At 43.1% G+C, this 24,848-nt stretch overlaps 8 protein-coding genes and 1 pseudogene across 8 annotated transcripts; 4 read left to right on the top strand and 5 right to left on the bottom strand.

The window, feature by feature from the left end:
• Positions 1 to 143: 143 nt before the first annotated feature.
• Positions 144 to 11,390, bottom strand: LOC113631621 (uncharacterized). Its single transcript, XM_027128187.1, has 3 exons — positions 10,803 to 11,390; positions 5,199 to 5,524; positions 144 to 612 (listed from the first exon to the last, which is right to left on the bottom strand). Exons 1-3 carry the CDS (start codon positions 11,210 to 11,212, stop codon positions 200 to 202), a joined length of 1,149 nt encoding a protein of 382 aa, XP_026983988.1. The 5' UTR covers positions 11,213 to 11,390; the 3' UTR covers positions 144 to 199.
• On the top strand, positions 1,420 to 3,562 carry LOC113631857 (histone H2B type 2-E-like; annotated as a pseudogene).
• On the bottom strand, positions 4,396 to 5,505 carry LOC113631866 (histone H4). The gene has a single exon (XM_027128610.1). It carries the CDS (start codon positions 5,503 to 5,505, stop codon positions 5,194 to 5,196), a length of 312 nt encoding a protein of 103 aa, XP_026984411.1. The 3' UTR covers positions 4,396 to 5,193.
• Positions 11,391 to 11,562: 172 nt separating the features above from the next.
• On the bottom strand, positions 11,563 to 12,636 carry LOC113631847 (histone H2A type 1-B/E). Its single transcript, XM_027128588.1, has one exon. It carries the CDS (start codon positions 12,531 to 12,533, stop codon positions 12,141 to 12,143), a length of 393 nt encoding a protein of 130 aa, XP_026984389.1. The 5' UTR covers positions 12,534 to 12,636; the 3' UTR covers positions 11,563 to 12,140.
• Positions 12,637 to 12,664: 28 nt separating this feature from the next.
• LOC113631851 (histone H2B type 1-like) lies at positions 12,665 to 13,935 on the top strand. The gene has a single exon (XM_027128593.1). It carries the CDS (start codon positions 12,860 to 12,862, stop codon positions 13,238 to 13,240), a length of 381 nt encoding a protein of 126 aa, XP_026984394.1. The 5' UTR covers positions 12,665 to 12,859; the 3' UTR covers positions 13,241 to 13,935.
• Positions 13,936 to 17,609: 3,674 nt separating this feature from the next.
• LOC113631853 (histone H2B type 1-like) lies at positions 17,610 to 18,086 on the bottom strand. The gene has a single exon (XM_027128596.1). It carries the CDS (start codon positions 17,993 to 17,995, stop codon positions 17,615 to 17,617), a length of 381 nt encoding a protein of 126 aa, XP_026984397.1. The 5' UTR covers positions 17,996 to 18,086; the 3' UTR covers positions 17,610 to 17,614.
• Positions 18,087 to 18,200: 114 nt separating this feature from the next.
• Positions 18,201 to 19,811, top strand: LOC113631845 (histone H2A type 1). The gene has a single exon (XM_027128585.1). It carries the CDS (start codon positions 18,313 to 18,315, stop codon positions 18,703 to 18,705), a length of 393 nt encoding a protein of 130 aa, XP_026984386.1. The 5' UTR covers positions 18,201 to 18,312; the 3' UTR covers positions 18,706 to 19,811.
• Positions 19,812 to 21,448: 1,637 nt separating this feature from the next.
• Positions 21,449 to 21,891, top strand: LOC113631838 (histone H3.1). The gene has a single exon (XM_027128576.1). It carries the CDS (start codon positions 21,466 to 21,468, stop codon positions 21,874 to 21,876), a length of 411 nt encoding a protein of 136 aa, XP_026984377.1. The 5' UTR covers positions 21,449 to 21,465; the 3' UTR covers positions 21,877 to 21,891.
• Positions 21,891 to 22,829, bottom strand: LOC113631837 (histone H1.4-like). The gene has a single exon (XM_027128575.1). The coding sequence runs from the start codon at positions 22,737 to 22,739 to the stop codon at positions 22,104 to 22,106; it is 636 nt and encodes a 211-aa protein (XP_026984376.1). The 5' UTR covers positions 22,740 to 22,829; the 3' UTR covers positions 21,891 to 22,103.
• Between the last annotated feature and the right edge of the window lie 2,019 nt (positions 22,830 to 24,848).

Genomic DNA, 24,848 nt, shown 5'->3' with positions numbered 1-24,848 from the left:
GCAGGGGTGACCGTCCTTTCCTGGGGTTGGTACATGGAATACTTGGGGGAGAAGGGAGTTCTGCCCTCCTCCAGCCTTGCCTTGGTGAGGGTCGGGGTGATTTTCTACTCCCTTGTGATACAGCTCCTCAAAGTGAAATTATAGGTGGCTCTGAAAAGAGCCTTTGGGTTTTAAGTTGGCACTTGTTGGCAATAATAATTTATGCTCTCTCGCCGCGGATGCGGCGGGCAAGCTGGATGTCCTTGGGCATGATGGTGACGCGCTTGGCGTGGATGGCACACAGGTTGGTGTCCTCGAAGAGCCCCACCAGGTAGGCCTCGCACGCCTCCTGCAGCGCCATCACGGCCGAGCTCTGGAAGCGCAGGTCGGTCTTGAAGTCCTGCGCGATCTCGCGCACCAGGCGCTGGAACGGCAGCTTGCGGATCAGCAGCTCCGTGGACTTCTGGTAGCGGCGGATCTCGCGCAGGGCCACCGTGCCGGGCCGGTAGCGGTGCGGCTTCTTCACGCCGCCCGTGGCCGGCGCGCTCTTGCGGGCCGCCTTGGTGGCCAGCTGCTTGCGCGGCGCCTTGCCGCCGGTCGACTTACGAGCAGTTTGCTTTGTACGCGCCATTACTTATCTCCAAAATAAAGAGGCTAAACTGGTAGATTTGCTTCTATATTTATACAGGAACAGAATCACTCTGATTGGATTGTGGGCAATTCCTGTTAGTCATCCGCCGCTAAATTCCGGAAGTGCTCCGAGCGATTTAGGATTGGTTTATCCATTAGGTGAAAGTTTGGGATTGGTGAATTTCAATTAGCAGACATCTTCCCAGCCCCTTAAAAAAATTTTTTTTTTCCGAGTTGTTTTATCGATAATACCCACACACTCAAGTATTGTCCAAAAACACATTACTCATTTAATATTCTTCAACTTTTTTCCTGTTTGGATATACAAAATAGAATGTGTTCGGAAAAGTTTAGACTTTAGACACCCGCCATTTTCTGCAGTTAACCCGTTTTCATCGGATCTTAGTCCCAGACCTTCCCCCTATTTAAAAATCCATCGTCTAAGCATCTCATGAATCTTATTCCACATTGACCGTAAACATCTAGTTCACTGTAACATGGCCTTCTAGGAAATACTGTTAAGATGTAAGGAATTTTGTATTATTCAGGGGACACGCAGCAAAATCCCAATATCCTGGAATCCCTGGATCGTTAGTGTGTTTGACTCAAAAGGGGGTAATTTGGGGCTTCCCTGGTGGCGCTAGTGGTTGAGAGTACGCCTGCCGATGCAGGGAACACGGGTTCATGCCCCGGTTCGGGAGGATCTCACATGACGCGGAGCGGCTGCGCCCGTGAGCCATGGCCGCTGGGCCCGCGCGTCCGGAGCCTGTGCTCCGAAACGGGAGAGGCCACAACAGTGAGAGGCCCGCAAAAAAAAAAAAGAAACAAACAAACAAAACAACTGGTAATTTGGCTCTGTTGTTTGGTTTTGATGCATTTTTTAAATGTCACCTTGGGTCTAACGGTGAGAGCCGTCATGAAAAGCTTTGCAATGTGGAACCTTAAAAAAGATGGCGGCGATCGAGTCTTTCTTGATAACACTGCAATGGGCCGGCATTTCGGGACTCCTTCCGAGGGTCCCAAGGTGTCCCGGACAAACCCGACAGAGCTGCGGTCAGGACTGGACTGGGCTAGATAACAGGATTTCCTTACCTGGTTTCCGCATCCAAACGCGAAGACTTTCATTTAATTAAAAAGAAATTGATTGTTTTGTGTGAATGAATTTATAGTCTCATAACAGTGCTGTAAATCAACCTATAGGAATATACAAAAGTGTTCGTTTTTGATCCAATAAAAAAGGGAGTTTTTGAATCCTAGTTTACATACTAGTAACCTATTGGTCAGCTTTTGTCCAATCAAAGTTTAGCTTTGTGAGTGTTCGTTTGTATATCCTTGATATAACTACTCGCGATGTTCCTTTTGTTCTCGTTCTTTTAATCCCCCAATTTTGCTTACTTTGTTTACCATGCCAGAGCCGGCTAACTCTGTCCCAACTCAAAAAACGGCTCCAAAAAGGCAGTGACTCAGGTTCAGAAGAAAAATGGCAAGAAACGCAAGTGCGGCCATAAGGAGAGCTATTCTATCTTTATCTATGTCTGTAAAGTGCTGCAAGTAGGTCCACTCGGACCCCAGCATCTCGTCCAAGGCCATGGGCATCATGAACTCGTTTGTCAATAACATCTTTGCATCGCGGGCGAGGCGTCGCTCCTGGAGCATTAAAACAAGCACTTGTCCATCACATTCAGGGAGATTCAGAAGGCCGTGGGCCTGCTGCTGCCCGGGGTGCTGGCCAAGCACGCCGTGTCCGAGGGCACCAAGTACACCATCTCCAAGTAAATTTTTCTATGCCTCTAGCATTTCTCAATGGTTCTTTTTAGAGCCACTCTTTTTTGCATATTGAGAGCTATAATATGAAGATTTGTCAGTATTTTTAAAACATGTTTTTTTCTTTTTTTTTTTTAGTCATTCTTTAAAGTGCAGGAAACAGTATTGCAGTATGAGAGGTTTATTTGAATTTTTGTTCTTCATTGCAGCAAAGAATTTGAAATGTGTGTTGTAGGAACCAGTAGAAAGTTGTAGTATTCTGGGTTTTGTGTTTTTATTTCTTAAAATCTTTAAATTGTTCTTGTAGCCAGTCACTGCTTAGATTGAAAATTTTAGAGTGAGTATCTGTGGACTTAAAGTTGTGTAATGCTAGTAAATGTATTTGGGTTCCTTGTTTTAAATATAATGCCCATGTTACAACAAAGTAATTTTATGTGCTTCACAAATATTAACTCATGAGAAGGTGTTCATACTTTACAAAGAGTCGGAATCTCAGTTATACAGTATATACTGGACTAGGCCTGGGGTATTTACTGGAACCTCAGAGTTTAATCTCAACTACAAGTATACGCTTTCAAAGGTGAATTTTCAAATTTGCATTAAAAAGAAAAGATTTTCACTTTATTTTGTCTTGAGGCTATTATTTATATAATCAACCCTACATGGTGCTGAAGTGGGGTCTGAAATCCTCAATTTGACTAATTTTTATTTTATATTTCATTTTTGTATTCCTCGCCTTCAGTCAGTGTTAGGTTCTGTATTCATTTACACAGGAGGAAAAAAAAAGAAGAAACAAAAAACAGGAGTAAGAGAAGATGTACAAGTGCAGGGAGAACAGAGAATATGGAATGAAATGTAGTTTTCCTGAGTTAATATTTTGATAGTTTCTGTATTGCTGAAAGCAAAATGACTGATAAATTGCTTTTAGTACTTTTCACGGCTTATAGAGTTGGTATTTGGGCGGCCAGCAAGACGCTACCAATGTGTGTGCCAGGTCAGTATTGGGTGTGTGAGTAGAGGTTCACATAGTTGTGAAACAATGTTGTTCACATTAAAGTTTTTCTGTTTAAATGTAGGTCTTCCTTTAGATAAAGATTGAAGTTTCAGTTCATCATATCTGTTATTTTCGATGACATGGATTGATGAAGATGCCAAATGTGTTGGCTGTCTTTATTGCTGCATAACAGATTGCCTTGAAATTCCTAGCTTCAGACAACACACATGTATTATCTCACAGGTTCTGTGGGTCTGGGCAGGGTTTAGCTGGGTCCTCTGTGAGGATGCTATTGAGGTGTTATGCAGGACTGAGGTCTCTTGGATGTTTGGGGAAATATCCACTTCCAAACTAATTTACTGGTTGGTTCTTTGTAGTTTTAAGACTGAGGGTCTTATTTTCTTGTTGGCTGTTGGCTTGAAGCCCTTATGGGCTGTTAGTTGAAGGCGTCCCTCAGTTCCTAAATAGCCCTGTGAGTTTCTTGTCATTTGGGCCTGACAACAGGGATACTTGATTCACTAAAACCATCATGTGAGAGTCAAGGATGTTACAATCCTAGATAACATAGTCATATACACAAAATTTTTTACATCCTGTCACCTGTGGTCACCTGTTTCGATGGTTAAAAGCAAGTCACAGGTCACATCCACACTCAAGGGACTTCATCACACAAGAGTGAACCTCAAGAGGGGAAATCCTGGGGGCCACCTTAAGAGACCATCACAGAACCCAGCAGGACCAAAAGACAGTTAACTAACAATTGCTCCTTTCCCAATCCCCTCCCCACACCCCTGCCGCCACAGTACTGGGATTGGTTCAAATGGCCTGCAGGCAGGAAACCTATGTAAGGAAAAGGCACCTAATACCTTGAAGTCCTTTTAAACAGGCCTCTGCCAGTGACTTTCTTTTGAAGCCAAGACACAGAATTTGTTCATTTATTACTTTGGGGACTTCTTTCCCCTTTTCCTTTGCAAATACTGACAACATGAGAAAACCTTTGGTGTGGCGGAGTCCCAGCACAGGGCTAGATGTCCATGTAGCTCGGTTTCTGACATTATAGTTGAGAAAAGAAACCGGAGGGTTCTTGAGATGAATTAAAGTTGTTGCTTTATTACAGACTACCAGGGAATAGATTTGAAAAGGCAGGAGACAAATCCCAAATTCTTTGTAGATTAAAAAACACCTGGTAATCAGTTTATATAATCCAAATATAAATGCTTTTAAGGGAGAGAAGAAACAGCCCATGTGCCACCTGGGCCTCCTCATGGGTGCCTTCACTCTCTACAGTTCAGTCTTAGCTTCTTTCATTATACCTTGTCCCTTGAGTTGCCCTACTAGGGGCTGAATATTTAAAATTTACTAAAGTTTTGAGTGAGATTTGAGCAGGCCAATAAGGCATTACCTATATTTGTCCCTCAACACTATTCATAGCTTACTGTCAAACAGTAATTCCGTATTTCGGAAAATCTAATAAATTAGTAAAATCTTAAAGTTCACTGGTTAATTTTGCAAGACCGAGAATTCCTAAGAATCAGAAGTGCTATTCAAACAATGTGGGACGCTTAAGGGCTCTATACTGGAAAAGCCATCGTGTGGCATTAAAACTGCAACACGGTGTAAACGTTTGATGCACTCAAACCTAAGCAAACATGAGCTGCATTAAAGCAACTGCACCCCAAAAATCTAACAAACTTCGGAACTCAAGTTCCTTACAAAAAAACCTGAAAACACCAGTTCAGAGCAACGAGCTCTTTCAAGCGAGTAGTTAGGTGGCCCTGAAAAGGGCCTTGGGCATTGCTACAGAAAATTAGTTTGTGGGTGCCGACTTAACCGCCAAATCCGTAGAGAGTGCGTCCCTGGCGCTTGAGCGCGTACACCACGTCCATGGCCGTGACAGTCTTGCGCTTGGCGTGCTCGGTATAGGTGACCGCGTCCCGAATTACGTTCTCCAGAAACACTTTCAGAACCCCGCGGGTCTCCTCATAAATAAGACCTGAGATGCGCTTTACTCCACCGCGACGAGCCAGGCGACGGATTGCAGGTTTTGTGATCCCTTGAATGTTATCCCGCAGGACTTTGCGGTGGCGCTTGGCGCCCCCTTTACCCAAGCCCTTCCCGCCTTTGCCACGTCCAGACATCACAAGACTAGATGAGACACTGTACTCACAAATAGGGAGAGCACACCGAAATTCCTATTTAAAATCCGGAAGCGGACCTTTTTGAAAACTACAAATGAGGGTGGGTAGGGGGTGGGGTTAGTTCGTAAGCTAATTTATCCCCGCCCACCATGCCCGAGAGTCAGTGGGGCGGAGCCGAAAAGAGAAGATTGCTTTGTCTGCTCATTCTCAGAATTCAGTTTAACACGTTCTGTTTAAGGGCATTTAAAAAAATTCTCTTGTTTATCAAGGGAATGAAATAATTGTGCCTATTAAGCCAGCATCTGTTTTTCAAGTTTGGATATTTAGGCCAAGTCATTAACCGAAATTATACATTGCCTCTCATTTTAAACGCATATCTGAAATGCAAACGAGTCCCTGGGTTCTCTCTTCCCAGAGAAGCATTTTTTTTTTTTTTTTTTTTCGCGGTACACGGGCCTCTCACTGTTGTGGCCTCTCCCGTTTCGGAGCACAGGCTCCGTACGCGCAGGCCCAGCGGCCATGGCCCACGGGCCCAGCCGCTCCGCGGCACGCGGGACCCTCCCGGACCGGGGCACGAACCCGCGTCCCCCGCATCGGTAGGCGGACCCCCAACCACTGCGCCACCAGGGAAACCCGCAGAGAAGCATTTTTGTATACTTTAAATGAAGGTGAAATAGTTATGGTGGTAAACTTGTCTTAGGGAGCGAGGAAATTTCTGAAATCCATTGGGCAACAAGGCTTTCCCGCTGGCTTGTTTGTTTTTGGGAGGTATGACTCCATTGCTTGCGCCCTCAGTATTTGCTATCTTTCACCTTCTGACGTCCAGGACCGGTTTTGTGGCAGGTGTTTTCTTATTTTTACTTTGTTTTCTTCATTTGTAGAATGGAAATGTTAACCTCGACATCACAAAGGTGTTCTGAAAATCAAAAAGTAAATTTCTGGTCAAATGCTCAACACAGTCATTGAGGACTACTGTAATTACCTGCGGAATTCCATCTTCATGCTCCAAAGATTGACTTTCTCGCCAATATTCTTCAATCTCTCAATCTGGTATTTTGCCATCTGGGCCTATGTTCAGTTGCTTTCCTAATTCCATATCTTTTTGTGAGCAAACTTTTTATTTAAGAAGTCAGTGCTAAACTTACATCATTACGTTTAAATTTATATAACTCCCCCAATTTAACCAGCAGTCTCCATTGCCATCTCCACGCTCCGAACACAATTCCGCCTAAGACTGTATTGTCTGATAAAGTAGTCAGGAATAACTTTTGAGCCGTTATTATATATGATATATATAATATATTCATATATATAATGAAAAAATATATTTTTTGGAATGGGATTGATGTTGCTGAGGAGCTGAATTTTTAATTTTACTTAATTTTAATTAATTTAAATTTAAAGGCTGATACTCCATTTCAGTTATTGGAAATTTTTAGATATATTTGAACAACCTGGGCATGTGAACTTAATTTTAAACAATAAACTGTATGGAATTTAAATACAAATCATTTCCAGTAAAAAAAATTAGTGTCAGATTGACTAAAATATAAACCCAATTTGGTAGATTTAGATTGAAAAAAAGAATGTAAGATATTGCATTAATAATATCTCTATATTTATTACATGTTGAAATGAACATATCTTGGATGTTTTGGGTTAAATGCAATGTATTATTTAAAATATTGCATCTCTTTGCTTTTTAAAATGTGGCTACTGAAAATTTTTTCATTAAATGTTTGCCTTGCATTGTTTTCTTTGGTCAGTGGTGCTCTAGAATTTTTCCTTTTCCCTCTCTGTTTCTTGATCTGTATCCAACCTTGCTATCATGGGCTTTGGAACACAGTGGACGTTCAATGTATTTCTAAGAAACCCAATTACAGATACACGTCTCAACTAGAATGAAGCATTGCAAAAATAAATTAAAAAATAAAATCACATTAGAGAACTAAGGCAGCCTTGTGGAATAAACCATTACTTATCAAGGCAAGAAAAGATGAATACTAGAAAAATTGTTGACCTTAGAATTCTTCAAGGGCACAATATCAGGAAATGGAGAGTACCTGAAAATTCATGCTTATTTTTTTTTCCCCAAAAGTGTGTTTCTTGAGAGGGAACATTCAGAACTGATTATGAAAGCAATGAGTGTTCTTTGATTGATAGATTGTTTGATAGATTGTGCACTCAGTGGTTTTATAAAACAAAAGAAGAAAAGAAATCATTTAGTAGAAGTACAAAAGCGTTTCCTTAAAAGAAGGAAGGCCAGAAAACAATTTACTATTCCTGGAAAGTAGGTAAAGACTAAGAGTGAATGAGGTTAAAAAATCAGGTAAATTACTTTGGAGTCTAGAAAGAATAAAAAGGTAAAGTGTCCATTATTTGATGCATGAGTAAAATAAGAATGTCAAGGAGTTACACCATGGTGTGTCATAGAAATTTATCTTGAAAGTTTATATATATATATTTATATACATACATATGTGTGTGTGTGTGTGTGTGTGTGTGTGTATATATATATATATATTTTTTTTTGGTAACGATTCACTGTGTTGATCTTGGGTGGCCTCAGCCTGCAGGATTTCAGTTCCCGGGCTAGAGACTGAAGTCAGGCCACGGTAGTTAGAGTGCTGAATCCTAGCCACCAGACCACCAGGGACAGTGGCCAGTGACAAGGCCCCTGGCCCCCTGGCTTTGCAGAAATGAATTCCCACAAAGAGATGGAAAATAGTGAAACAACTAAAGTGTTTATGAGGAGGAAAAAGAGTACTTGTGAATAGTGTGGACTTAAAAAATTATTCACAACCTAAAAATTGAGAGTTATGTTTTATTCGGTGGAGATTTTTAGGACTTAAAAGCCTGGGAGGCAGCATCTCAAGTAACCCTGAGAGAACTGCTCCTAGGAGGCTAGGGGAGAGCCAGGTTTTATAGACATTTTGCAACAAAGCGCAGGTAGTCAGGAACATCAAAAGATTATTGTTAATTAAAGGAAACTAGATATCTCAAATTAAGGAATTTAGCTCTTTTCTATGTATAGGAAGATGCAAGAGTCTGGGCTCACCGAACTCATTCCTTCGTTATGCACCTCAGCTGTCTGGGGCCAGTATCCTGTATTTTCACATCCTGAGTTTCCTCAGGGCTCACTGTATGGAGTGGCTGCAGTCTGATGGCTGCTAGATGGCAGGTATTCTTTCCTTCCCAAGTTCCCTCAGGGCTCACCAGCTCACACTGGAGGGCTGCAAGCTCTGCTGTGACATCCTTTGTTTACTGATATGGCAGGAAATATTCCATTTCTCAATAGGTACACCTGGGTGAACTCAGAATGTTGAGTGCTTGCAGTAGTTTAAATCACTTATATGGGGCATCTCTTCCAGGTTTCTTTTGACCAATCATCTTGCTTTTCTTGGTTCTAAGTCGTATTTGGATTATCTCAGGGTCCTGCCACGTGTGCTCCTGCATCTCTTAGCCAAGATGGATTCTAGCAAAGAGGCTTATGGGTAGGTTGACATCACTTCCTATGGGGTGGTGCCCCCTCCTTATTTGACCTCCAAGGAGTGTTTCTGCGCATGTGTAGTCTGGAAGGTTTCCTTGGCCTTGAGAATGAGGTATATGTGGTCTCTTTATCTTTTATCTGGGCACGACTCAGCTCCTCTCTGCTCTAGCTATTATCTTTGTCTTGGAGTATCTGGCCACAGGCGACAAACTCCAGCTGCTCAGCCTGGGGCCCATCTATCTCCTGCCTCAGTGTGAGAAAAATTGTCTGAGACTTGGAAGTAAGGAAAAAAGGAGGGGCCATGATGTCCAATATACAAGGTTATAGGCCACACAAGGATTCTATAAAAATGTACTTAGACCATCTAACTATTTACTATTGACTGTAGGTACCAAAATTAGTGAAGTTACTTAACTGGCAGAGAGGCAAATAATTTCTATCCAGTGGAAGATTTATGACCTATTGGATAATAAAATAATTTTATTTTAAACTAATTTAACAATCCTGTTCTAACATTTCTTTGTTACATTTTCTGTAAATATCCTAATTTCTTAAATGTTCTTTGAACATTTACCTGTTGGTTCATTTATTGAAAAGTGAAGCTCTTTGACACATACTCATTTTTATTTGCTGAATCATGATTTTGCCTTTTTGAAAAAAAATGTAAGTGAGATATCATGTAATTGTGACTTGATTGGAAATAAAGGGGGATTTAGGAGAGGTGCTGGTTCTTTTCACCTTTTCCTTTAGGCCCGGGAAATTGAACACTTGTCACTCAACGTCATGAAATCATCATTGGTAAGCAGCATACAGGAAGGTGGAAATTTATAAGGCATGGGCTCACTGAGGATAAAGGAAAGGCTCTGGTCACTACAGAACAGCTCTGAAATCTGTTAAGATATATATAAATGTCAAATTAAGGTAAAGGAACCGACTGAATTTCGTTTTGTTGTCATATGAGAACATAGTCTAAAAAGCCTGCCCAAGTGTTTTTTAGTTATCCTACGGGAAGGCGTTTCTGTTTAACTATTTATTAGGGTCTAATATCTGTGAAGTGTCTATGAATTTAGATGCTAATTTATAGGATATTGAAAATTTCAATGATTTTTGTCTATTAGAGGTGACTATTATCTCTTTCCAGTAGAAAAGATAACGTAAAGGTAATAATATAATTGTACCATAGGACAATAAACCTTTTCCATCTAAATTTGCTCGTTTAATTTTAATTCAATCTTCTTTCTTTTTCCCAGGTGGAGGGCGGGTGGTGGTGGTGGTGGTCGAGAACTTTCCCGCTGTACATCTTGGTTCTCAGCTGGGACCTCTGTAACAAAACACAGATTAGCAAAGGAAAAATAAACAGGTTTATTAACATGTATATTTCATACATACAGTAGCAGAGACCCAGGAGAAAGTAATCCAAAGAGGTGGCTTATAACTCCAGCTTACATAGCATCTTCAACAAAGACTAGATTTGTAGAGAAATGACAGGACAAAGAAAAGCACTTTTAGGCTTCCAAGGGCAGCAAACTGTGAGAAGGTAAATATATGGGAGGAAACTAACAGCGAGGTTTGTTAAGAGTCCTCTGGAGCCTCTCTGGTCTGAACAGCCTGTGCAGTCTCCAGTACGGAATTTATATCCTGCTATAAGGCAGAAAAAACAGAGTAGAGAGAGGTTTTTCTTCCGATTATTGTTTATTAACTGCCTAGGGAGGTAAAATAAGGGAAAGCATTACAACAGTTCTTATCGACAAAGTAGGTGGCTCTAAAAAGAGCCTTTTTCAGTTCAGAGTAAGCAATAGCCTTGGGTTACACCCTCTCCCCGCGGATGCGGCGGGCGAGCTGGATGTCCTTGGGCATGATGGTGACGCGCTTGGCGTGGATGGCACACAGGTTGGTGTCCTCGAAGAGCCCCACCAGGTAGGCCTCGCACGCCTCCTGCAGCGCCATCACGGCCGAGCTCTGGAAACGCAGGTCGGTCTTGAAGTCCTGCGCGATCTCGCGCACCAGGCGCTGGAACGGCAGCTTGCGGATCAGCAGCTCCGTGGACTTCTGGTAGCGGCGGATCTCGCGCAGGGCCACCGTGCCGGGCCGGTAGCGGTGCGGCTTCTTCACGCCGCCCGTGGCCGGCGCGCTCTTGCGGGCCGCCTTGGTGGCCAGCTGCTTGCGCGGCGCCTTGCCGCCGGTGGACTTGCGAGCGGTCTGCTTTGTACGAGCCATGACGATAACAGAAAAGGAAACTGGCTGGAGAGTAGTATGGTGCTGGTGCCGGTTCTGACCTTACGTATGGGTGCAGATCAGTCTGATTCCTAGTTCCCGCGCTGTGATCTAATTGGTTCTCACGTTGCCTTTAGGAGAAATATGGTTGGATTCCATTAAAGATTAAATGAGTTATCGAAATTTTATTTCAAGTTTATAGTCCACTTTGAATTGAGTCCATAACAGTAAGGTTTCACTTAGTAGAGATTTTAGTGTACTTCATTCATTGAATTTTTCTGAAAGGTGAAACGACCAATGGACTAAACAATTCTCACTAATGCCGTCTTTCGCAGAATTTAAAAAGCCCGCCCAGACATGTCATTGGTCAGCTATTCCTCCTTTGTTCTCGCATTTATTTTATTCATATTTTACTTTTTGACACCAAGTTCCTTTGACTATACATTATATGTAATAATGTATATACCTCATGTACATGCAAAACCACCACTCAACATGAGGCATTATGGTCTGTATCGTCATTTACATACATATACGTTATCCATAGCCCAAAAGCCCTAATTTATGTCCTGACACAGAATTCCCTTAACAGGGGTTCTTTATGTGAGTTTACAAACGTATTGCATCTTTTCAGTTAAAGGGATGGCAGAAAGCTAGTTTCATGAATTTTTCTAAGAATTTATGGTGCATAAAATGTGACCACCGGCTAACAATTTAGCCCCTTTGTGGCAAACCTGGGAGCGGTTTCCCATTTTTAAACGCAAAACTTTTAACAGGCTAATATAAACAAAATTTAAGCGGAACTACACATTAAGACTTGAACACGTCTCCTACACTTACGAAGTATTTCAGCGCTTTCCGGGAGAAAAGTGGGTGGCTCTGAAAAGAGCCTTTGATTTTCGGAACGGGGACTGAAGAACTGCTAAACGTTTCACTTGCCCTTGGCCTTGTGGTGGCTCTCGGTCTTCTTAGGCAGCAGCACAGCCTGGATGTTGGGCAGGACGCCACCCTGAGCGATGGTCACGCGACCCAGGAGCTTGTTGAGCTCCTCGTCGTTACGGATGGCCAGCTGCAGGTGGCGCGGGATGATACGCGTCTTCTTGTTGTCGCGGGCCGCGTTGCCCGCCAGCTCCAGGATCTCAGCCGTCAGGTACTCCAGCACCGCCGCCAGGTACACGGGGGCCCCGGCACCGACCCGCTCGGAGTAGTTGCCCTTTCGGAGCAGGCGGTGCACTCGGCCCACGGGGAACTGGAGCCCGGCTCGCGATGACCGGGTCTTAGCCTTGGCGCGAGCTTTGCCTCCTTGCTTCCCGCGCCCAGACATACTGAGTGCTAGCAGGGGAAAAACAGCCACAAGAAAAGCGAAAAAGAAATGTTCTATAAGGAGCAACAAGATGACAGTTATAGAGCTGGGTGGAATTGTCAAATGCGAGGTAGGATTGGTTAAAATCGTCTTTTTACTAGACAACCAATAAGAAAGGAGATGTGATGCAAGTAAATTTACATAATCTCGTCACTAATGCATCATCAAATCAGTTCTGGATATTCTTGAACACCTTATTTGCATAGGTCGCCTATAAAAGACGAGATTCTAGACGTAAGCAGGCATATGAGAATCATAGTTTAGTGTGCGTTTCGAATTCAGCAAGTATGCCTGAACCGGCTAAGTCTGCTCTTGCCCCGAAGAAGGGTTCCAAGAAGGCGGTGACCAAAGCCCAGAAGAAAGATGGTAAAAAGCGCAAGCGCAGCCGCAAGGAGAGCTATTCCGTGTATGTGTACAAGGTGCTGAAGCAGGTCCACCCGGACACCGGCATCTCGTCCAAGGCTATGGGCATCATGAATTCGTTTGTCAATGATATCTTCGAGCGCATTGCGGGCGAGGCGTCGCGCCTGGCGCATTATAACAAGCGCTCGACCATCACGTCCAGGGAGATCCAGACGGCCGTGCGCCTGCTGCTGCCCGGGGAGCTGGCCAAGCACGCTGTGTCTGAGGGCACCAAGGCTGTCACCAAGTACACCAGCTCCAAGTAAATGTTTATAGGTTCTGTTAAAACAAAGGCTCTTTTCAGAGCCACTTACATTTTCATGTGAGGAGTTGTGATTCCCTCTTGTTGCCCGTTTTGGGCATGTTATCTAAACGCAGTTAGATACTGGAGTTGGCTGAGTTGTTTCTGCAAATAAGCCTATGTATAGAGAAGCCCTTGTGCTTATTAAAACAGGCTCTTTCTGTTTCACCTCTTTCCCAAACCTTCCTATATTCTATACTAAAAAAGCCAAGAGTTTCTGTCCACCACGCCTTATTTTCAATTACAAAAGCAAGGGAGGCTGGCTGGGTGGGATTAGGAAAGGGAACTCTTCCATCCTAGCCATGGTTTGGCGCTCTGGTACCAGAAATTGGTTTCAGTTCCCAGCTTCCTCCGGCCCTTTCCCCAGAATGGATCCTACACTCCCAGAATCATGCCCCACCCCACAGAATTCAGAGCCTTACCTCCACCCGGCCTGCGCTCCAAACTTCGACATTCTAGTACCTCTGCCTTCTCCAGTGTGCCCAGACCCCTATATGTGGTCCAGTTTCAGTTGTTTCTGAAACACTTCAGCTCGGGTTTTGCTCTTCCTTCCAAAACCTGTGCAACTTTTATTAAATTATCTTTGTAAAAATAACCAAGAGTTTTCTCTTTTCCTGACTGGACACTGACTAATGCATGGTGTCAAGTCTCCCTTGATTTAAACCTTTTGCTTATTTCACTTCGTTTCAGCATCAGGCGCTTTGATGATCATACATTTTCCTTACTCTCGATCTCGGAAGGGTTTATCACCATCAGTTCTCCCAGGTAGGTAAAGCATTTATTCCAGGAGACAAAAGAAGTGAGTCGAATTGGAGTGCAGCATGCAGGCCTTTGGGATCTGGAGCTTCATCTCCTAGCCTAACCATGTCTTCCTTTTTGGCTGATTCGGGACACATCATGGAAGATGAATAAGAAATGCACCAAGAAAAGGGATGTAGCCTAGTGCTGGGAGAGGAGGTAATTCATGCAAAAATACTTCCTAAAGTGTTGAGAAATCTGTACATGTGAAGTGTTTTTGAATTCTATCTAGACATCTTGGAAAGAAAATTGCATCAGAAGACATTGGTTGGAATTTGAGTTCTGTGAGGTAAATAATCTTTGGTTCTCACAGCCTCTGTTCCTTACTTTAAAAATGAGAATGTTGGGCTTCCCTGGTGGCGCAGTGGTTAGGAAATCCGCCTGCCAAATGCAGGGGACACGGGTTAGAGCCCTGGTCCGGGAAGATCTCACATGCCTCGGAGCAACTAAGCCAGTGTGCCACAACTACTGAGCCTGCGCTCTAGAGCCCGCGAGCCACAACTACTGAGCCCGTGTGTCACAACTACTAGAGCCCGTGCTCTGCAACAAGAAAATCCACCACAATAAGAGGCCCGCGCACCGCAACGAGGAGTAGTCCCCCTCGCCACAACCAGAGGAAAGCCCGCGTGCAGCGGTGAAGACCCAAAGCAGCCTAAAATAAAATAAAATAAATTTATTAAAAAAAAAAGAGAGAAAGAGAGAATGTTATAGGAGTTCCCAGGCTGTCCAATGGTTAGGTATCTGCGCTTCCAACTGCCTTGACCCCTGGTTCAATCCCTGGTCGGGGAATAAAGATCCCAGCCGCGTGGTATGGCCAAAAACAAAACAAAAAACAAACAAAAAAGGATATTACTGAAACCAACTCATTGACAGTTTTGTTTAAACAAATGCAGTAGTTACAATGAAAGCAAACATTACAATTTGATTTGCAATTCATGAAGTTATTTATGGACATTATGAGGTAAATTTTCCCATTACTCCTACACTTTACATATAATGAAGACAAGCTTTTTGATATAGTATTATAATCAGAAGTAATAATACTATAATGAATGAACAAAGTGCTGCTCCATGAAATTAGACTTTCTGCTGTTAAAATCAGACACCCTAGACACACTAGCAGAAAAGGAAACATAGGGGACTTCCCTGGTGGCTCAGTGGTTAAGAATCCGCCTCTCACTGCAGGAGACACGGGTTTGAGCCCCGGTCCTGTAAGATCCTACACGGAGGAACCAAGCCCGTGCACCACAACTACTGAGCCTGAGCCTGAACTCTAGAGCCTGTGAGCCACAACTACCGAAACCTACGTGCTCTGCAACAAGAGAAGCCACCGCAATGAGAAGCCTGCGCACAGCAACAAAGCGTAGCCGCCGATCACCGCAACTAGAGAAAGCCCACGCGCAGCCCGCGGCAGCGAAGACCCAACGCAGCCAAAAGTAAATAAAAATTGAAGAAAAAAAATGAAATGTAAATTGCCTCTGTTAAAATTAAAACAATGTCAAAATTACGTGAGCCTGCAACTTTAGGAAGAATTTACTTCTATCTATAGTCATTTTTATATTTACACTTAAATTTAAACATGTAGTTATAATCTTAAAGCTCATTGAATACATTAATCAATAATTCTTAAACGTGAGTGCCTTTTCAATTGGTGGTCTGACAAATTATCACAAATACAGTGGCTTACAACAATACATTTATAATTTTATGGTTCTTTAGATCAATATTCTGAAATGAATTTCATTGAACTAAAATGGTGTCAGAGGGCTTGGGCCTAACAGTGGAAATCTGTTTCTTGTCTTTTCCAGCTCCTGGAGGATTTTCCTTGTTCCTTGGCTCACAGCCCTTTGCTAGATTTGAAAGCCAGCAGTATCTGGCCAAATTCTTCTCACATTGCCATCTCTGGTTCTGTACTCTGATTCCCTCTTCCATTGTTAAGGGCCCTTGTAATTATATTGGGTTCACTTGGATTATCTAGGATAATCCTATTTATTTATTTGGCCAAGCACAGCAAGCGGGATCTTAATTCCCCGAACAGGGATTGAACCCATGTCCCCTGCAGTGGAAGCACGGAGCCCTAACCGCTGGACCTCCAGGGAATTCCCTAGGATAATCCTATTTAAAGTCAGTGCCATCTGCCACCTTAATTCCCATTTGTTATGTATCCTAACATATTCACAGACTCCAGAGATTAAAAGGTAGACGTAAGTGAGGAGGCATCATTCTGCCTAGCACAGTAAGTGACAGTATTTTTAGAATTTAACAGAATGCTATATACTTTCTGTTCTGGTGGGAAGACGAACATATGGACACACTACTGTATGTAATTTCTTGGATTTCATATACTCCCCTAAAGCTCATATAGACCTGGTGTAGATGTTTACCTCTGGGACTACAGAAAGCAAAAATTGACTGTTTACAATAACATAAACTCTCAAATACAGCTATCTGTTATTTTTAGTTTTCATTCTTTTACATTAAAAAAAATTTTGCTTTTGTTCTTTATATGTATTGTTTGAATGTTTATGCATTTTTTGGTGTATGTTGTGTGTGCATATTTATGTGTTGTGTTGGGAATGGGAAGCCTGGTAGTCATTAATTACACAAGATTATAGACTATTAGTACTTTTTTCCTACCAGGGTTGAAATCCTAAAAATATGTTGTAAATACATTCTTAGTGTTTGTTCCATATGGGATGCCATTTATGGCAGTTTATAAACTTAAGCAGGTTTGTGATTATGAGAAAAGTGTCAATTTTCATGACTGTTATACATGTATACATAGGACAGAAGAGTGGTGGTATGAATTATTTTCACTTAAAAAGTTTTTTTTTTTTTTTCTGACTAGGGCAAAATAATCATAACATCCACCCTGAGAGAAAATAACATAATTTAAGGGAGAGGAGGCACCAAAATATTTTAAGGGTATTTCTTTCCTGAACTGCCAGTGGGTTCGGCAATGGTCTAACTTTTCATTAGCCAAACCTTGGAAAAATTCTCCTTACAATTAAATGGTCCTATCCTGGAACCAGTGATATTCGTTTTTCAATTTCTATGCACATTAACTGTGCTGCTCCCATTAATATAGAAAAGTTATATTGCTTTATTCAAATCGAATGCATGTACATATTCTTCTTACTACCACACAGCACTAACAAGGCATTGCCAAGGATTTAAGAGGATTTCTTAAATCCTCTTCACTTTTCATGGAGTCAGTTCGTAGAGCACACATCACAGCAGTTCAAATGATACTTACATGTCCACACTTGGCTAGCCTTGTAGCCAAAGTGAGCAGTGAAAGCAAGAGAAGGCTATGCTACCATTTACCTAGAAAGTAAATACGTATTTTATTTTCATAACAATATGTTGTGTACTTCAAGTGTTAGCACCATACAGCAACAAGTTCGTTTCAATAAAATAAAATTGAGTCTATTATCGCAGTTATATTAGAGACGAATCATTACAGCTCCTGTGCTGAATAAGTGGGTGGCTCTTAAAAGAGCCTTTGAGACTAACCACGAAAAGTACTTTTTTGCTGGGGTCACTTGGAGCTGGTGTACTTGGTGACAGCCTTGGTGCCCTCGGACACAGCGTGCTTGGCCAGTTCCCCAGGCAGCAGCAGGCGCACGGCCGTCTGGATCTCCCTGGACGTGATGGTCGAGCGCTTGTTGTAATGTGCCAGGCGCGACGCCTCGCCCGCGATGCGCTCGAAGATGTCATTGACGAAGGAGTTCATGATGCCCATGGCCTTGGACGAGATGCCAGTGTCCGGGTGGACCTGCTTCAGGACCTTGTACACGTACACAGAATAGCTCTCCTTGCGGCTGCGCTTGCGCTTCTTGCCATCTTTCTTCTGGGCTTTGGTCACCGCTTTCTTGGAGCCCTTCTTCGGGGCGGGAACGGACTTGGCCGGCTCAGGCATGATGAACACCACGCCAAGTTAAAGAAAAAAGTATGTCGTGGAAACATCACTCAGGATATTTGTAGAGCTAGTATGCAAATATGGTATTTAAAACTTTACACTTTGATTGGATAAATTTTCCACGTTGTTCGGTGGTATGCAAATTATGTGACAGCAGGTCTCCTTTTTAATTGGTTGCAAGCTTTTAGACCCTTTTAACCAATCAAACAGTGTAATTTACAATTCGGCTTCGAAGTATAATTGCTTGTCATTTGTTAAGAAAATTTGTACTTTCGTTTCGCTGCCTCTTCGCTAAGCACCTTGATTAGATTGATGAGATGTCGGGACGCGGAAAACAAGGTGGGAAGGCTCGTGCCAAGGCTAAGACCCGTTCTTCTCGGGCTGGGCTTCAGTTTCCTGTGGGCCGAGTGCACCGCCTGCTCCGGAAGGGCAACTACGCCGAGCGGGTTGGGGCCGGCGCGCCGGTGTACCTGGCGGCGGTGCTGGAGTACCTGACGGCCGAGATCTTGGAGCTGGCGGGCAACGCGGCCCGCGACAACAAGAAGACGCGTATCATTCCGCGTCATTTGCAGCTGGCTATCCGCAACGACGAGGAGCTCAACAAGCTGCTGGGCAAAGTCACAATCGCTCAGGGCGGCGTCCTGCCCAACATCCAGGCCGTGCTGCTGCCTAAGAAGACTGAGAGCCACCACAAGGCCAAGGGCAAGTAAACTGCAGTATTCAAATTCTTGATCTTTGAGGAATCAATCTTAACCAAAGGCTCTTTTCAGAGCCACCCACGTATTCATTAAAAGGGCTTACATTTTCCTTATTTAAGCAGGTTGTTGAAAATGATTCTCATCACATTTTGTCAACTTAGAAGATGTATTTTCTATGAAATGCAAACTAATCATACTCTTTAAAGTAATCAAAGTACTCTTTAGCTAAGTAAAAATGATATAGAGAGACCTTGTATCACAAGTAATTAAGTCCATCAATGCTGCAAGTCCTCAGTTGTTAACCCTCAGAAAAAGATAATGGTACAATAATACTTGGTAAATGTTGAAAGTTTAGGTGCAAATCTAGTTGGTGACCTACAAGATCATTTAAACCACTCCTTTAGTACTATCTCATGTTGAAACGAATTGTTTTGCATCCTAATGGGACAAGTTGATCTGTAATTCATACTTGTTTTTAATAGCCAGTCTCAACTCTACTGAGCTGGGCCCTAATTAATTGTAAATACTGGGCCCCAGGGACAGCGTCCCTCCTTCCTGACCACCCCCTCGTTGGAGTGCCGAGGCCAGTCAGCCCCCAGCTCTGGCGGCTCAGCGTCCCCTCGGAAGTGACTGCGAGTCAAGCTCCCCCCCGGCCCCCTCCCCCCTGGTCTCCCTCCCGCCAGGGCCGCTTCGTGCGCGGTGCCGGTCGACCCCTCCTCAGGGTGGAGGAGACCCGGGCCGACTCCGCTCCACTGACCTACCGCTGCCCGACTGGGACGTGGCCGAACAGCCGGACACAATGAGAAGCTGACAGTCTGCAACCCGGAAGAGAGTCCTCACCAGAAGGCGATGATCCCGGCACCTAGATCTCAGACTTCCAGCCTCCAGGACTGAGAAATACATTTCTGTTGTTTACAAGCCCCCACCCCGTCCCGTTTATGGTACTTTGTGACAACAGCCCAAACTGACTTAGCACTCTTTTTTTCAAGTACATCGAAGAATTTGTGGAGCCCATCCATTTTATGATACAATTTCCCAAATAACCAATATGCTCTCTATACACTCTGATTTGTCAACATTTGTATTTATCAAAATTGTTATTAAAAAATAACATATTATTATTTTTTCCTAATAAATTGTTTCCAATACAAAAAAAAAAAAGAATACAATACTGCATAGCCTGGAGCTAGAATTTGTTTAGGCAGAGCTTAACAAAGGCTTCAGCATGACTTTACGGGACATACTTGTGTACCATTTACAAGTTTTGAGTTTTTCTTAACACCATTTTACACGAAGCTCAGTTGACATTGTGAAACGTAGTGGGGTGTTTTTATGTGAGAATGTTATAGTTAGTGAAAAGTAAACATTTGTTAATATAATAGCAAGCATGAAATTAATCAGAGTTAATGGTTTTAGTGCATTCCGAAAATCTCCAAGAATTGAGGCCTGCGCAGGTTTGGGGTTGCTACCTGCCTCAGAAAGCAGAGGGTTTGTCTTCTGGGAGGACAAAGTCGTCCTCTCCTCTGATAAAACCTCTCACACAGCTGGCTTTGGCATATTCCATGAAGAGGACTTCAGAGATGGAGGACTCATGCAGCTGGGCTTTCATTTGAGGTAGAGAGAGAAGACTGTGGTTATAACCACAGTCTTCTGTCCAGAGTGGGGTGTAGTTACCTCCAGAACTTTTCACTGTTAACCCAGTCTGGGATTCATGGTAGTCATACAAGTAGATTCCTTAATAGTAAATAATAATAATAGTTTCCAAAAAGTTTTATTTCTTTCTCCTTTCCTGTCTCCCCTCCCTCTCTTTTTGAATATGGCCCTAAAGAACCCTCAGACATATGATAAGATCACAAGGTATATAGGTGTAAATTCTTTAGTTTTTGTAAAATCTGAAACTTACATATATCTTTAAAACACAATGCATCTTAATAGTAGAGATTCCTTTCTCCTCCTGTGGCCACAGCTCTTACCCCAAGCCAGAAAACTGACACTGGTGCATGATAGCTTGGAATGCAGTGCAAGGGCTCATCATAAGACTTAAGGGCAAGCCACGTTAAGTCTTATGGGGAAGGTAGAGGAGGATGTATTCAGGGGGCTGGAGTTCTGCTTTCATATGATCTCTGGACCCCTAAACTGATGGTTCTCAATTCTATCAGACCCAACACTCTTTTTCTATAACAAATACTGTAACTACCCCCTTTACTATCCTGAAATGAAATTCATAGATAATATAATCTATCAAAACACGACTTACCTGTAATATAAAAGGGGAAATAAAAGGAAAGTATTTTGTTATTTTAAAAAATCTCTAAGAGTTTAAAAAGAGAAAACAAGAAATTGACGTAAAATTAGCCTTACTACATTTGAATGAGGGTATAAAAATCTCTTGGCCAATCACATCCAACACGCCTTTTCAAAAAGTTGATCAAAAGAAAGCCAGTTTCAGGTACCAAAGTTTAAAAATTTTATTCTGCAAACAAGATTAAGCATTGTAATAATTTGTGTTAAGTTCTGCGGAGAAAAGCCAAAGAACATTGTAAAGAAACAGCATAAGGAAGATAAAGGTGAGAAAGGGTTGAAAACAGCCATTCAAAGGGAGGCTGATGTCGGAGAGTGAACCTCGCTACCAATACCTTCACTGCGAGCCGCAAGGAACAAACGCCTTGTCCAATCAAAATGGAACTCTTTATATACACCAGTGGGGAGGGGGGGGGGGCGGGCGGCAGGCTTTCATTTTTCCACCAGCTAGCTGCTTTCGGGAAATCTGTCATGGCTCGTACTAAGCAGACCGCTCGCAAGTCCACCGGCGGCAAGGCGCCGCGCAAGCAGCTGGCCACCAAGGCGGCCCGCAAGAGCGCGCCGGCCACGGGCGGCGTGAAGAAGCCGCACCGCTACCGGCCCGGCACGGTGGCCCTGCGCGAGATCCGCCGCTACCAGAAGTCCACGGAGCTGCTGATCCGCAAGCTGCCGTTCCAGCGCCTGGTGCGCGAGATCGCGCAGGACTTCAAGACCGACCTGCGCTTCCAGAGCTCGGCCGTGATGGCGCTGCAGGAGGCGTGCGAGGCCTACCTGGTGGGGCTCTTCGAGGACACCAACCTGTGTGCCATCCACGCCAAGCGCGTCACCATCATGCCCAAGGACATCCAGCTCGCCCGCCGCATCCGCGGGGAAAGGGCGTAGATTTGTTTCTCCTGATTAAGTGCCAACCTCTGAAAAACCCAAAGGCTCTTTTCAGAGCCAACCACCTTTTCTGTGAAAGATTCCTGTGCACTGGGACCTCCATTCCGAGCGAGGAAATAAAACCGCTCCTCCCAACCTCCGCCTCTGGCAAAAATGGTGTTACAAGTTCTTTAAGATTAATTGGGTGGCTCTGAAAAGAGCCTTTAAGGTACTCAAGTCTTTTTTTCTTACTTCTTTTTGGGGGTCGCCTTTTTTGGCTTGACCGCTTTAAGCTTGGCTACCTTGTGCTTATGAATTCTGGCCTTGGCTGGACTCTTGGCCATCTTCGGTTTGGCTGTCTTCACCTTTTTCGGGCTCTTGACCACTTTCTTGGCCCCGGTACCTGCTAATGGTTTCTTTGCCTTCGGGGTCTGCTTAGCGGTTTTTTTCGGACTGGCAGCGCCTGTGGCCTTCTTGGGCTTCTTTGCCCCAGTAGCCTTCTTGGGGTTGGTCGCGCTCGCTTTCTTGGCTTTGGGCTTGGCTTCCCCGGTGGCCGACTTCTTGTTGAGCTTGAAAGAGCCCGAGGCGCCAGTGCCCTTGGTCTGCACCAGGGTGCCCTTACTCACCAGGCTCTTGAGACCCAGCTTGATCCGACTGTTGTTCTTCTCCACGTCGTAGCCGCCAGCTGCCAGCGCCTTCTTGAGCGCAGCCAGGGACACGCCGCTGCGCTCCTTGGAATCGCCGACAGCCTTGATGATGAGCTCGGATACCGGGGGCCTGGACGCCTTGCGCTTCACGGCACCAGCAGACTTGCGAGCCTTCTTCTTCACAGGCGTCTTTTCCGCAGAAGTAACAGGAGGCGCAGCAGGTACGGATTCAGACATGGTTGTTGGTGTGGATGCCTAACAGTAAAAAATTAAAGACTCAGAGTTGAGTACCCAGACCGACAATGTGTGTGTTATATATACACACAGCGCCACTGCGCGCTGATTGGTTCCCAGCTGGCTTCCAGCTTGAAAGCAACCTAGTCTCAGCTCTGTCTCGGAGTTGTGTTTGTTACAATTCAGGAAAGCAAAAAATTAAAAATCTCCTGTGGAGGAACCACACCAGTTATATTCTACAATGAATCGGGACAGCTCAAGCTTTGAGACCTTTACAGTTCCTTCTTCCAGTTTTTATCACTTTGGTCTCAGCCTTTTTCAAAATCCCGACAGTCCTACAGATTCACAGGTCAGAGAGACAACTTTTTGAGTTTCCTTTAAAATATAAATTCTTCTCTTTGTGTCTTCAATCCTTGCTCTCAAGTGACATTCTATACATTCTTGGCTTTTCATGCCTTCAACAACTGCTTGATTCTCATTGACATTTACCTGGAAAATCTGTTTCATATGAGGAGAAATAACACAGGCTCTTTCAGGATTTCTGTACAAGAACTGTGGTAAAGGCTGCTTGGAATAACAGCAATATCTGATAAGAAAAGTCATTATTTAGCTTGGAAAAGTTTTATCATAGCTTTTTGTGACTATTTAGAGGGTTAGTTAATTTGGGGGCTTTAAGCATTCAAAATTTGTGTAGGAAAATAGCAAAAGCAATAATCAATGATCCTCTTGACCTGGTAGTTGGGCTTGTGTTGCACTAGCTGATGGCAGAGGAGGTCCAGGTACATAAAATAGAGTTGGACCGCTTTATGGGGCTTTAAAGATTCACTTATTTACATTGACTTTATTAGGAAGGATCAGTTATTAAAATGTTCACAAGCTCTTGGGTTCAGGGTTCTGTCATGCTTTGGAAGATAAACTTTGGCAAAGTATCCAAGTGAAAGAATTAAGGAATATACACATGCACAATACTCCCACACATACTTATATAGAATTCCCTTAAGAGAGGGAAATTGAAAAGCATTTATATTCATTACTACATTTCTTATTTAAGCAAGGATATAGGTTTATAGGAAACACATTATAGGTTACGCGTTATGTTCAGTAGGAAATAGATTGATGGTAGAAAGTGCTTTGATTTTCTTCTTCAGGCCTGACTGTTTGTCTTTAACATAGGTTTATTTTGAAGCAGCCATGGACTTCTTTGTATTTCTGATAAACCTTATGAGTCCCTTCCCAGAATAATGCTTTTCAGTGCTTAAGATAATATACATAGGATTACAAAGGAAAACAGTTGTATTAAAATACCATTATCAAATTTATCAAAAATCCAAATTGGTGAAGTATTCACATGTGTTTCTTTATTAATACATTAAATAACAAGATTACCCATATGACCAAGAATTACTACAGTTTAGAAGGTGTAATATATTTAAACAATATTAGAGATTGAGATATTGACGGCTGCAACTGCAACATGGTTATGAATATAGCACAGGTCCTGCCACTCACACTGTTTGTTGCCTGCATTCACAAGTGGAGGAAATGCTAAGGTTCACTTGGAGTATAAAGTAAAGACAAAGAGAGAGGTTTTGCTCAATAAAAGTTTCCAGATGCTCTGAATCCATCTATATAGCCCAGGTTAAGAATGCCATTCTGGAATTTGTTTCTGTGCAGTGTAAACTCATAGAACTGCTTTGACGAACTTGGGCCTCTTCACAGACTATGGAGAAAAAGCCAAGGCTATCCAAGTCAGCTGGAACTCAAGGGAATTAACCATAAATTAAATCTTTAGGTATTTATTATTTTGAGGAGTCCTCAAAAAGAAGGTTTTAGTAAATTAGATAATCACTTAGACTTTCACTTTAGAGGAGTGAATTTCGAATAGAGGAGTTGGGAGCAGACATGATACTATAATATGTCATAATAAATAATGCTGAGTGATTACTTATTTACAGATATTATTTTAAGCAATTTGGATTATCTCTTTTAAATTCAAGTGCTCTATAATTTACACTTTCTTATACATTTATCGATAAAAGGAAAAAAACTGAGTGTAAGCTGCCCAAGGTCACAAGCTAGTATGTAGAGAAGGCTGTCTCCAGAGCTTGACCG

This window comes from Aethalodelphis obliquidens, unplaced genomic scaffold, assembly GCF_003676395.1.
Source record: "Aethalodelphis obliquidens isolate GAN/ISIS:26980383/991018 unplaced genomic scaffold, ASM367639v1 scaffold34, whole genome shotgun sequence".
Taxonomy (NCBI): domain Eukaryota; kingdom Metazoa; phylum Chordata; class Mammalia; order Artiodactyla; family Delphinidae; genus Aethalodelphis; species Aethalodelphis obliquidens.
Note: the sequence above shows the minus strand (reverse complement) of the source record. Positions and strands in the feature narration are given on the sequence as shown.

Coding starts and splice junctions, on each gene's coding strand:
- LOC113631838 (XM_027128576.1), top strand. CDS start 21,466: ATGGCTCGTACTAAGCAGACCGCTCGCAAGTCCACCGGCGGCAAGGCG.
- LOC113631845 (XM_027128585.1), top strand. CDS start 18,313: ATGTCGGGACGCGGAAAACAAGGTGGGAAGGCTCGTGCCAAGGCTAAG.
- LOC113631847 (XM_027128588.1), bottom strand. CDS start 12,533: ATGTCTGGGCGCGGGAAGCAAGGAGGCAAAGCTCGCGCCAAGGCTAAG.
- LOC113631621 (XM_027128187.1), bottom strand. CDS start 11,212: ATGGCTCGTACAAAGCAGACCGCTCGCAAGTCCACCGGCGGCAAGGCG. Junction 5,525..10,802: donor ATCCGCGGGGAGAGGGTGTA/ACCCAAGGCTAT, acceptor TTGTGAGTACAG/TGTCTCATCTAGTCTTGTGA. Junction 613..5,198: donor CACTCTCTACGGATTTGGCG/GTTAAGTCGGCA, acceptor TTTGGAGATAAG/TAATGGCGCGTACAAAGCAA.
- LOC113631837 (XM_027128575.1), bottom strand. CDS start 22,739: ATGTCTGAATCCGTACCTGCTGCGCCTCCTGTTACTTCTGCGGAAAAG.
- LOC113631866 (XM_027128610.1), bottom strand. CDS start 5,505: ATGTCTGGACGTGGCAAAGGCGGGAAGGGCTTGGGTAAAGGGGGCGCC.
- LOC113631851 (XM_027128593.1), top strand. CDS start 12,860: ATGCCTGAACCGGCTAAGTCTGCTCTTGCCCCGAAGAAGGGTTCCAAG.
- LOC113631853 (XM_027128596.1), bottom strand. CDS start 17,995: ATGCCTGAGCCGGCCAAGTCCGTTCCCGCCCCGAAGAAGGGCTCCAAG.